This window comes from Astyanax mexicanus, chromosome 21 (assembly GCF_023375975.1).
Source record: "Astyanax mexicanus isolate ESR-SI-001 chromosome 21, AstMex3_surface, whole genome shotgun sequence".
Lineage (NCBI taxonomy): Eukaryota > Metazoa > Chordata > Actinopteri > Characiformes > Acestrorhamphidae > Astyanax > Astyanax mexicanus.
Genome location: NC_064428.1, coordinates 5,186,550 through 5,199,724, shown reverse-complemented (window position 1 = coordinate 5,199,724; position 13,175 = coordinate 5,186,550). Strand labels below are relative to the sequence as shown.

Genomic DNA, 13,175 nt, shown 5'->3' with positions numbered 1-13,175 from the left:
CAGAGATTATAAAAGATCTGGAAAACATGTCAGGATTGAGTCTGCTTACCCTTGTAGCGTGTGGAATCCGAGGGGTTTCCACACGCTTTCCCGAGCTAGTGGCAGGTGGTTCGTATGGACGGTCCGGGTTGCCATGGAAACCATGGGAGAGCCCACCGTGGGACGAACCGGAAGTTTCTTCTTGGCGTTTAGCTCGAGAGGGGCATATTTGGCAGTTACTCAACACATGACCAGCTCCGCCACAATAGAAACACAGTCCAGCTTGAAATCGTCGCAAACGTTCCTCTCTGGACAATCGAGTAGCATCCACTTGCATAGGTTCCTCGTTGCTGTGACTGGAGACCACTGATCGCGTTGATGCAGAAACACGTGACACATATCCCAACATGCGTGGAGTAGTAGCTTTACGATTCATTACAGCGCCTTGTTTCAATTGATCCAGTCTAATGGCCAGAGAAATAAGTTCATCCAAGGGAAGTCCATCATCCTTACAGGCCAATTCAGCTAATACATCAGCCCTGAGCCCATTGCGAAACATGACCCGTAAAGCCGGTTCATTCCACCCACTACCAGCAGCCAATGTACGGAATTCTAAAGCATAATCAGACACAGAACGATTTTCCTGACGTAATTTAACTAATAACTCCCCCTGAGATTGACCATAATGAGGGTGATCAAAAACTAACTTAAACTCCTTGAGAAAGTGTTCATATGTAGCTCTCTCCATGCTAGGCCAAACAGCAGTAGCCCAGTCTAGGGCTTTACCGGTGAGACGCGAAATAAAAAATGAAATTCGCGCTGAATCGGAACCAACCGCAGAATTAGCAAAAAATAACGATATTTGTAACAAAAAAACCCTACAAGAATCCGGAGTACCATCGTATTTATCAGGTTTACTCACCGGAAAAGCGGTTGCTGGCTGGGTGAAAGAGCTAACCGGAGGCAAGCTAGCAGAAGCTAAGCTAACGGGGTTAGCCACGCTCAGCTGGGCGAGCTGAGAAGCGATACCCTGGAGGCTAGCGGTAATCTGAGCTAGCTGGGAGTGTTGTTCCGAGTACTAAGAGCAGTAACGGTGTGAGTAATGCTCTCAAAAAGCTGGCTATGCTGCTCGAGAACCCTCCCCTGATTCCCGACTGCCTGCTGTAGGTTATTAAACTCAGCCATCGCTCTTTTAGAAGGCGAGGTATTATGTAACGGCAGGTAGTGAGGAGTGACGCACGCCGAGTAGAATGTACTCACAGGTTTATTTACAGGCAGGCAAGCAAATGCAGCTAACAGTATAGCCAGGTAAACAAAGATCTCACCAAAGACAGAAGATGTAGTCGTATAAACAGTCCGAGATCGTAACCGAGAAACAGTCCAACCAAACATCAAATCCAATAAGGGCAAAACAAAAGACATTAACCGGTAATCCGAAAACAGGGTCGTAACGGGAAGGCAATAACAAAGAACAGGAAGAAACCGCTTAGTACGCAACATAAGTCGACAATACCTCGCGAAGATACATTACACAGTGCGACCTTAAATACAGAAAAACAGAGAGCATAACCCGGATCTTCCTCAGAACACAGGTGAGTCTGAGCGCCGGAGCGTAACGTGATTGGGCGACGGCGAGCGACTGACGGTGACGTCATAACCCAAAGGATTCTGGGAAGTGGAGTCCAGAGGTGTGGAAGGAGAGTCAGGCTGCGTGACACACACTAACTACTTCTTACCTCTTTTCCTTCTTCCCCTCCTTCACTCCTCTATCCTATTATTCCCTTTGACCTCCTTTAGGCCCTGTATAAAGATGTTTTTACCTTTAACTACTATTACTTTTGTACTTGACTATTGTAAGTCACTTTGGACAAAAGCGTCTGCCAAATGTAATGTAATGTTTGTTGACTGATTTGTGTTTCCTTGCGCCTTCAAATTAAAACTCGCTAAAGTGTCTTCCAGTGTCATCTGTGCTTATTGTTCACAATCCTGACCAGAACTGAAACCCTAAAAGTGCTTTTTATTTATTTATTTATTTATTTATTAATTCAATTTAAACCTAGTTCTTTTTGTTATTTTTGTCTCTGATAAACTAAACTATTTTTTGTGTTAATAGAAAAAAAAAGCTTAATAAAAAAATAATTTTGGATACATTTTATTACTTTTTAGGGACAACGCTTAGACAAAATATGTAAACTGAGATTGCTCTTGGCAATAAATTATTTAACTGTGCTTAATTATGGTTAAGGACATATAACAATATAAAATTAACGGTAATAAATAAATAAAGCTGTGTAGAGTACTTACATTTAGTGGTACTTAGTCTGAATTTATTACTCTTTTCACTTGGAATGGGTTGTTCCACAGCACACTCATAGTCCTGATCTCTCTCAATGTTTCTTAGACTTGCAGAAGTTTCATCAATTTTTTCCTCATTTTTATACCAACTGAAGGTCAGTCCAGTTTTGTCTTCAACTTCACAGCTGATGGAAGGGATCCCATCTATACATGTGATGTCCACTGTTGGCTTAGGGGGCTTTTCTATTTAAAAAAAAAAGACAAAAAGTCGTGGAAAATGATTGTTCAATGACAAAAGAGACAATTAAGCTGTTACCTGCAGCATTAATTATATATTTAGATTTAAGTTTTGCAGAAACATATATATATATATATATATATATATATATATGTATATATCTTACCATGAACACACAGTTTGACAGATTTTTTCGATTCTGGTTTAGATCTGCCAGAGGAAAGAAAAGCTTCAAACTCATGGTCGCCATTATCTTCTTTTTTTACAGAACTGATTACAAGGGATCCATCACTGGTCACCTTTGCGTTGTTTAGTTTTGTTGGTAATCTGCTAACCTCTCCTTTAAACACTCTCTTAGAGTTGTGTCTCCATACAAGCTCATCAGTTTGATCAAGGCCAAGCTTAATGGTAACAGGGCTCCCTACTGCCACAGTGAAGTCACATGCACTGGAGTCTGTGGAGAAGAAAATATATACAAATATTTTACCAGACAAATTCATTTTTACATTCTGTGTAAGAAATCACGATGACACTAAATCATAAGATTTGTATTTATTTAGTTTGCAAACTGAATTATTTGTTTTAATACAAAATAATGATTTATGAAACACTAATTTTGGATATATTTATCAGAGATCAGAAACTGTTGCCTTGTTTTTTAAACATTTTATGAAAAAGTTCAGCCTTTTCATTTACTACTTTTTAGGAACAAATCTTAGTCAAAATATGTATAGTGAGATAGCTCTTAGCAATACATTAGTTGACTGTGCTTAATTATGGTTAAGGACTTGTGTAAAATGAATATTATACCACAGTTAGTTCTGACCCTGGCTAAAAAGCATTTTATGAGCCACATTATTAGCCGATAATGCTCTGTAACTGAAGCTCTCCATGTAATACTCCGCCACATACAAGTAATCTAGCAACGATTACAAACCAAATACAAACCAAATGTGATGTCATTATACACCACTGGGAGGCGCTAGATTCTATAGGCACAGTGAAAAAATGCCATGTCTCCAATAGGCGGTGCAGGCAAGGTCAAAAACAAGAAGTTAACAAAACTTTAATTCTTAAAAAAAACCATTTTCTTTCAGTCAAGCGAGCACTGGACTTGAATCTACACAGATTTCTCTCTTGAAAAACGTTTATTTTGGTGAGTAAAGTGCTTCTGTTTATTTACAGTACGTTTAGATTTCCACAATTTTGACTAAAATGGAGTTTACAGCGCAGATACAAACAGAGCAGCTATGGAACTATTTTAACTGGCAGAGTGTTTATAACCAATCATTTTCTCATCCTGTTTAACTCAAAATCTTTTAACCCTCTATTGCATGTTGTTGCCATATGGCAACAAATTCTTTTTATGAGTATTTTCAATAGAGAATGACATAATATCCACCACTTTTCCCATTTTGTGTGAAAATGGGACTTTACTTTTGAAATATTTATCAGTTTGATGACATCAGTTAATCAGGAAATCCTGTTTGCCAACCCTTTCCATGTGGATGCGCCACACTGTGAAGGTCACGTCAAAGTGGGAACCTATACATTGCTAGTTTTCAAACTTCAAGACATATTTTGATCATAAAAAAATTCAACATAAATCTGGGGAAAGTAAGCTTTCATTTTTTATCATTTAATCCAAATATAAAGTTATACTTTCTCTGTAAAAGGCAAAAATGAATTTGTTGCCATATGGCAACAACATGCATACAGTGACATTCATTCTATACATGTATCCTAATGGGCTCCCATTGAGTTACATAGGACAGGGCTATCCTGGCACTGTATTTGCAGATAGGTATATGATTTTAACTTGAAAACATATTTAATTTCTTAACATTATGCTATTTTCATATGATATATTAACAAATATATTAATTTCCTGATCAGAAAAAAAAAAATTGCAAATGGTTTGTTATGGAAAGTGATAGTTCAATAGCTGTTTTTCTGCATGTATTGTATCAGTCAGCTAAAACTTCTTCATTTTCATCCTTAGAGCATGTTCACCGAACCCGCGTTGTTGCCATATGGCAACAAATTACCAAGTACCCCCCCAAAAAAAATTTTTTATGATTTTTGTTTTAATTTGAATTATTTAACCAATTTGAAGTCACAAAAACACAATTAAAAAAATATATGATGTTTAAAAAGTTGTTCATGCAATAGAGGGTTAATAAACAGCGTTAATGGAACTGTGGTATAATCACAATAATACACTCAAGGTTCATATATAACATCTAATATTGGTCATATTAGTGCCAGTGTGACACGTTATAGCACTCCTTGTGTATTTTTATAATAATGAAGTAATAAATAAATAAAGCTGTGTAGAGTACTTACATTTAGTGGTACTTAGTCTGAATTTATTACTCTTTTCACTTGGAATGGGTTGTTCCACAGCACACTCATAGTCCTGATCTCTCTCAATGTTTCTTAGACTTGCAGAATTTTCATCCATTTTTTTCTCATTTTTATACCAACTGAAGGTCAGTCCAGTTTTGTCTTCAACTTCACAGCTGATGGAAGGTTTCCCATCTATACATGTGATGTCCACTGTTGGCTTAAGGAGCTTTTCTATTAAACAAAATGATAAAAAAGTGGTTTAGTTTAAATATCAACTTATAACATGACATATATACTGTATATATCTTACACAAACATATACTATATCTTACCATGAACACACAGTGTGATTGATTTTTTTGCTTTAGATCTGCCATTCGACAGGAAAACTTCAAACTCATGGTCGCCATTATCTTCCATTTTTACAGAATTGATTATAAGGGATCCATCAGTGTTCACCTTCGCGATGTTTAGTTTTGTTGGTAATCTGCTAACCTCTCCTTTAAACACTCTCTTAGAGTTGTGTCTCCATACAAGCTCATCAGTTTGATCAAGGCCAAGCTTAATGGTAACAGGGCTCCCTACTGCCACAGTGAAGTCACATGCACTGGAGTCTGTGGAGAAGAAAATATATACAAATATTTTACCAGACAAATTCATTTTTACATTCTGTGTAAGAAATCACGATGTGACACTAAATCATAAGATACATCCCACCCATAAATGAACCCTTAAAAAAAACGTTTTAATTTTTTTTTTCAATTCAGTATGAATAGAAAAAAAGGTTAATAAAACACTAATTTGGAGAAAATGAATCAGAGATCAAAAACTTGCCTGTTTTTTTTTAAACCTGCTATGAGAAAGTTCAGCCTTTTCTTTTATTACTTTTTAGGGACAACTCTTAGACAAAATATGTATAGTGGGATTGCTCCTAGTAGTAAATTAGTTAACTGTGCTTAATTATGGTTAAGGACTTATAAAGCTGTGTAGAGTACTTACATTTAGTGGTACTTAGTCTGAATTTATTACTCTTTTCACTTGGAATGGGTTTTTCCACAGCACACTCATAGTCCTGATCTCTCTCAATGTTTCTTAGACTTGCAGAATTTTCATCCATTTTTTCCTCATTTTTATACCAACTGAAGGTCAGTCCGGTTTTGTCTTCAACTTCACAGCTGATGGAAGGAGTCCCATCTATACATGTGATGTCCACTGTTGGCTTAATGAGCTTTTCTATTAAACAAAAAGATAAAAAAGTGGTTTAGTTTAAATATCAACTGATAACATGAAATAAATACTGTATACAGTGGTGTGAAAAAGAGTTTGCCCCTTCCTGATTTTCTGATTTTTTGCATGTTTGTCACACCTAAATGTTTCGAAACATCAAACCAATTTAAATGGTCAAAGAGAACACAGGTAAACACAAAATGCTATTTTTAAATGAAGGTGTTTACTATAAAGGGAAAAGAAATCCAAACCTACATGACCCTGTGTGAAAAAGTGATTGCCCCCTAAACCTAATAGCTGGTCGGGTCACCCTTAGCAGCAACAACTGCAGCCAAGCGTTTGTGATAACCTGAGACAATGAGTCTTTTACAGCGTTGTGGAGGAATTTTGGCTCCACTCTTCTTTGCAGAATTGTTGTAATTCAGCCACATTGGAGAATTTTTGAGCATGAACGGCCTTTTTAAGATCACGCCACAGCATCTCAATCAGATTCAGGTCAGGATTTTGACTAGGCCACTCCAAAGTCTTCATTTTATTTTCTTCAGCCAATCAGAGGTGGACTTGCTGGTGTGTTTTGGATCATTGTCCTGCTGCAGAACCCGAGTTCATTTCAGCTTGAGGTCACGAACAGATGGTGGGACATCATTCTCCATCAGGATCTTTTGGTAGACAGCAGAATTCATAGTTCCATTTATCACAGCAAGTCTTCCAGGCCCTGACCCAGCAAAACAGCCCTGTTGGTATAATGTTCTTTATCTGGAATGCAGTGATTCTTTAACACCAGATGCAATAGGAGACACACCTTCCAAAGAATTCAACTTTTGTCTCATTGGTCCACAGAATGTTTTCCCAAAAGTCTTGGGGATCATCAGGATTTGTTCTGGAAAAATTTAGACGAGCTTTAATGTTCTTTTTGCTCAGCAGTGGTTTTCATCTAGGAACTCTGTGCCATGTCGGCTATTTTTGCCCAGTCTCTTTCTGATGTTGGAGGCATGAACACTGACCCTAACTGAGTTAAGTGAGGCCTGCAGTTCTTTAGATGTTGTTGTAGGTCTTTTGTGACCTCTTGGATGAGTCCTCGCTGCGCTCTTTTGGTAATTTTGGGCGGCCGGTCACTCCTGGGAAGATTCACCACTGTCCATTTCTTCGCCATTTGTGGACAATAGCTCTCAATGTGGTTCACTGGATTCCCACAGCTTTGGAAATGGCTTTATAACCCTTTCCAGACTGATAGATCTCAACTACCTTCTTTCTCACTTGTTTCTGAATTTCTTTGGATCTCTGCAGGATGTGGAGTTTTTAAAGATCTTTTGGTGAACTCCACTTTGTTAGACAGGTTCTATTTAAGTGAGGTCTTTATTGAAAACAGGTGTGGCAATAATCAGGCCTGTGTGTGGCTATAGACAGTGTACTCAGGTGTCAGAAACCACATTGACGGTATGTTTTAACAAGGGGGCAATCACTTTTTCACACAGGGCCATGTAGGTTTGGATTTTTTTGCCAATTATCTTACCATGAACACAAAGAGTGATGGATTTTTTTGCTTTAGATTTGCCATTCGAAAGGAAAACTTCAAACTCATGGTCGCCATTATCTTTCATTTTTACAGAATGGATTATAAGGGACCCATCAGTGGTCAGCTTCACGTTGTTTAGTTTTGTTGGAGCTGTAATAACCAGTCCTTTAAACACTCTCTGAGAGTTGTGTTTCCATAAAAGCTCATCAGTTTGATCAAGGCCAAGGTTAATGGTAACAGGGCTCCCTACTGCCACAGTGAAGTCACATGCACTGGAGTCTGTGGAGAAGAAAAATATACAAATATTTTACCAAATTAATTTTTACTTTCCGTGTAAGAAATCATGATGTGACACTAAATTATAAGATACATCTCGACCATAACTGAATGCATGAGAGAGCTTTTAATGGTAACACTTTATAGTAATGGTTCATGACATGACTTTAACTAAGGCATTTATTCAGGATGAACTCTTCAGTAAGTAAGGATGCATTAAGCAGGAACAAATGAATGAATCATATAAAATATTTGCAAGGTTTGTTTGTTTTTTAGTTCCATTCTGTCATATTTTACAGAATGATAACATTTAAAATCATCCATATTAAAAAAATACACTTATATTTTTGAGTAAACAACACAGACACCTGCATGTCCACCCTGTCATCTTTTCCAGAATGCTGGCACTTATATTACTACAGTGCACACATACCTGTAGATGACTTACTCCAATAAGATTAGTTGGAAGGAGAGTTTAATACTCTTTATTGTTTTATTTTTATGTCCTATTTATCTGTCATAAAAGCAAAAAGGCACCTGAGGCTGTTACATTGGTAAAAGGTAAAATAGCACATCCATTAACTTGCTTTCATATGTGAAAGTATTATGTTATTTTTCCCCAGTGTATTTGTAATAATGAATAAGCTATAAAAACATGACTGAAAGTGAAGCATTAAATGCATTAAATGTTAAGCATTTATTACTGATAGTTCATGAGTAATATATATATATATATATAAAAATATATAAAAATATAAGAGTTTCTGTAGCATTACCATAATCCACTGAAGTCGTGTCCTCATTTTGTGGGACATTCCAGGATTTTGGTACATTTCCTGTCCCACCACTTAAATTTCAAATGTACGTATCCAAAATATCTAAATGACTATTTTTTTGTGAAAAATGTACGTGTTATAAGACAAACTGTAAAATATGGTGGAAATATAAGCTCCTTAGATATTATTCAAAAGACCGAATACCTTTGGACCACCTCAAAAAATGGCCGTTTTCTCTTGTCCCACACATTGGGTGAGCAACTCCTTTGGCAAATTTAACAATTAAAATAAGCTGTAAATAAATGACTTCCTCTTGTATATTGTTGATCTGCATCTCCTTTACTTATGAAAACAACTTCTTTGGTCTACAATGTTTTGCATGTTACAGTTTTTATGCTATTAAGTTGTGTCCCACAACATGCGCTCAACCCTGTTACCATAAGGAATTTTACCTGCAGAGAAAGAGTTCAAAATATTTCTCTACTGGCACAAAGGAAGTGACATCACAAGGACATTTTCTGCCCACATGGCAAGACCAAGAGTAAGTGCTCTAACAATTTTCAAGTTTTTTTTCTAAATGTGTTTGTCCAAGTTGTGTGTGTCACTCAGTGAACTCAACCATGTTACTCATATTGTGAGACTAATAATGAGTAGAGTCAAAATTTACTTTATATACTTATATAACCATGTTTGTCCTTGATCTTGTATACATAGCTAAATTTTACAGTTAGAATCTGCTCCTGCTCCCTATATGCTACTGATGGCGGCGCGCAGTAGTGCAGCGGCTACTCACGCTCCTAGCGAACACCCTTTTTTGAGCTGTTTTTCCGTCGGTTCTGAACCCAACTTCACGCACCCCACGCGTGTGAGTTATAGCAGGACCGAACTTTTGAGGATTATGGACAGTTTGGTCAGTAAAACAGCAACTTTGGACAATAATATCCGAGCTACGCTGGGCGAGCTACAGCTCCTCCGCGCTCCGGCGTGGGGGAGCGGATCGCTGCAGACAAAGGGCAGGAGGAGGCGGTGCCAGCGGCGTCAGAAGTGAGGTAAACGCGGTGGTGTGCTAGCCAGGCTAAAGGCTAATGCTAACCAGCCCCCGATTCCGTCGCTTTTCCTGTCTAATGTCCGCGCTTTGGATAACAAACTGGACCTGCTGCGGCTGAGGATGAATGTTTCTGAGGAGATGAGGAACTGCGCTGTGATTTGTCTCACGGAAACCTGGCTGAACCAGACCATGCCGGACTCAGCCTTCCAGCTCGCCGGCCGGCAGCTCTTCCGAGCGGACCGCAGCCTTTTATCTGGAAAATCCCGGGGGGGGCGGTTTGTGCGTCTACACAAACAAAGGTTGGTGCACAAAATGCGTGTTGGTAAACAGCCACTGCTCCGAGGCGACAGAACAGCTGACTGTGAAGTGTCGCCCTCACTATCTGCCTCGTGAGTTTTCGGCGGTGTTCGTGATTGCTGTTTACATAGCACCGGATGCTAATGCTAACAACGCGCTGAAGGAGCTCCATGACAACATCAGCTCGCTTCAGAACAAGCATCCGGACGCGTTCTACGTGGTAGCGGGGGATTTTAACCACGTAGAACTGAAGAACACGCTGCCGAGGTTTTACCAACACGTGAACATCCCAACGCGAGGTAATAATACGTTAGACCGCGTTTATTCCTCCGTGAAAGACGCTTACAGGGCATTCCCGCGCCCCCACCTCGGGCTTTCAGACCACATCTCCATCATGCTGGTCCCCGCATACCACCCCCCGCTGCGACGCTTCAAACCCACACAGAAGACCATCACTGTGTGGCCCAGTGACGGCGACGCTGTGCTGCAGGACTGCTTCGGCTGCACAGACTGGCAGGTCTTCAGGGATGCTGCTGAGTGTGAGGGGGAGCTGGATCTGGAGGAATACACATCTGCTGTTCTTGGGTACATCAGCAAGTGCACTGAGGATGTCACTACCACCAAGACTGTGACTTGCTACCCCAACCAGAAGCCCTGGCTGAACGCAGAGGTGCGTTCTCTGTTGAAAGCCAGGGATGCTGCCTTCAGGTCTGGAGACCCAGACGAACTCAGAAGGGCTAGAAGAGAGCTGACTGTTGGAGTTAAGAGGGCAAAAGCTGCATATGCTCAGAAAATCCAGGGACACTTTTCCTCCCAGGATCCACAGAGCATGTGGAGGGGCATCAAGTGCATCACGGACTACAAATCCAATGCTGCACAAAGCTCCAAAGACCCATCCCTGCCTGAGGCTCTCAACAAGTTCTACGCCCGCTTTGAGAATCCTGACACCCCCCCCCAGCACCAGACTCCCACACTCACCAGGAGAGGAGCCCCTCAGCGTGACACCAGCAGAAGTAAGGAGAACGCTGAGAAGGATGAACCCCCGAAAAGCTGCTGGCCCGGACAACATCCCCGGACGGGTGCTAAGAGACTGCGCAGACCAGCTCTCGGACGTCCTGGCCGACATTTTCAACGCGTCCCTCATCCAGGCAGCACCATGGACATCTACACCTCCAGATGCAGGAAGAGGGCCACCTGCATCAGGAAGGATCCCACCCACCCAGCACATGCACTTTTTGTCCCGCTTCCCTCAGGACGGAGGCTGCGGAGCATCAAGTGCAAAACAACCAGACTGAGAAACAGCTTCATTCCGGAAGCTGTAAGACTCTTAAACTCCACTTAACAACACACTGCACTGACACACAAGGACAATTACTGCACAAACACGGTCACTTTACCCGCACTGAGACACTTTATTTTCTACTGCTCTAATTCATTTCATGCTGCTATAGCACATTTGCACTCTGGACTTGTTGTTGCAACCTGTCTACTCTTTCTATTTATTTCATTTGGGGTATTTATCTTTAATTATTTTGTATATTCTATTTTTATTGTATTCCTTTATTGTACTTTTATCTATATATCTATTTAATAACAGCTCCTGGGTGTAAACTGGATCGTGAGATCACAATTTCGTTCCACCTCATGTACCACATAAGATGCGAATGACAATAAAATCTCCTTGAATCCTTGAATCCTTGAATCCTGGGGTAAACCACAACTTAGCCTAGATTTGCAACCCTGTTACTCGCCACCCTGTTACTGTAAGTTACCAAATATATTGCATAATCTAATTTAAAAAACTGCTTTGATACCTGAGCTTGACGAATCAAACTTTTTGATAGTCTATTACCTGTATTTAATAAATATATGACTAAAAATGATCAAATTAAAGATCAAATTTTCAGAAGATTATTTTAGATTTCAGATTTATTCACCACAGAATGTGACAGAGGCCAGTTTTTGAAAAGCCCATTCAAATTCCTCTGAATAACATCGTGAATCTTTACTGATGGTTCAATAGCAATTTATTGCTGATAATCTTGTAGAAAACTTCAACAAAACAAAAATGAAAAGAAAAAAAAACTAACAGTATCCAGCGTAAGAGCTCGTGCTTCCAGCACTTCCGCTGTGTTTGCACTTAACCGTGCGTCCACACCGAACGCGACGCGAGTGACAAAGCAGCCGGAAGTCATTCATTTTCAATGAGAGCGAGCGACACTGGGTGACAGGCAGCGACGCGGCGCGACGCGATGCGAAGCGGGCGGTTTGAGCGACGCGAGAGAGTTGACCAGAACTTAACTTTATGCAAATAAGCAGCGACGCGCGGCGGCGACTACCAATCAGAAACAGATTCTCATATGTCCGGGCTGAAATCGCTGCTCTGATTTTCGGTTCCTACTGAAGATTTATTCCGCCAGCAAAACGGAAAGAACAGAACTGAACTGAGCTGATCTGAGGTAAAATACTCCACTACACCAGCGGCTACCCCACTATAGTACTATCCTTACAGAATTACCTTATTTAATAGAAAACTATATATTAAACTGAGGAAATTATTTATAAATTAACAGAACGATTTATGACAACTAAGGGAATATTTTTTTTAATTAACAGAACCTTTTATTGAAACAAAGAGAATTATTTATAATAAGTTAACATAATGATTTATTACAACTGAAGAAAGTAATTAATACATTTAACGTAACAATTTGTTCAAACTGAGGTATGGAATTTGAAACGATTTAGGTAAAATTGAGGGAATTATTCATTACATTTTACAGAAAGATTTATTAAAACTGAGGGAATTATTTATTAAATTAAGAGAAAGACTGTTTATTAAATCAAGAGGATGATTTAATATATTTAAGTAAACATATTAATTACAAGAATTTATTTTAGACATTAAGTTAACAATATTTGAAATTATGGACAAATTAAGAGAATGATTTACTACATTAAGGAAAATAATGTTTTATATTTAAGTGAACCCATTTATTGTAATATGAAATAATTATGTTAAATAATTGTACTTAAAAATAGTTATAAAAGTTTTTAATGTTTAGGAATTGTGTAGAGAGGCTGAACCCTTGTTTCTGTATGTGTCGTATTTGGAAAACGCCCACCAGCGACAGCTGGTTCTGAGTGAGACACGCCCCCAAGCGACTCATCGCC

The 13,175-nt window shown here is 39.3% G+C and overlaps 1 protein-coding gene across 6 annotated transcripts in view; it reads right to left on the bottom strand.

Annotated features, from left to right (window-relative positions):
* Nucleotides 1–13,175, bottom strand: part of LOC111193570 (titin) — a 46,026-nt gene that overhangs the window by 16,922 nt on the left and 15,929 nt on the right. For 3 of the 6 annotated variants that reach the window (XM_049469265.1, XM_022674950.2, XM_022674951.2), the window contains exons 2-7: nt 7,602–7,883; nt 5,861–6,094; nt 5,194–5,475; nt 4,859–5,092; nt 2,679–2,966; nt 2,284–2,517 (exon numbers count right to left, since the gene is read on the bottom strand). In XM_049469265.1, the coding sequence (XP_049325222.1) occupies nt 2,284–2,517; nt 2,679–2,966; nt 4,859–5,092; nt 5,194–5,475; nt 5,861–6,094; nt 7,602–7,883 (1,554 nt within the window). The remainder of the gene's footprint in view (nt 1–2,283; nt 2,518–2,678; nt 2,967–4,858; nt 5,093–5,193; nt 5,476–5,860; nt 6,095–7,601; nt 7,884–13,175) is intronic. The other 3 variants (XM_049469268.1, XM_049469267.1, XM_049469266.1) reach the window with 3 other exon arrangements.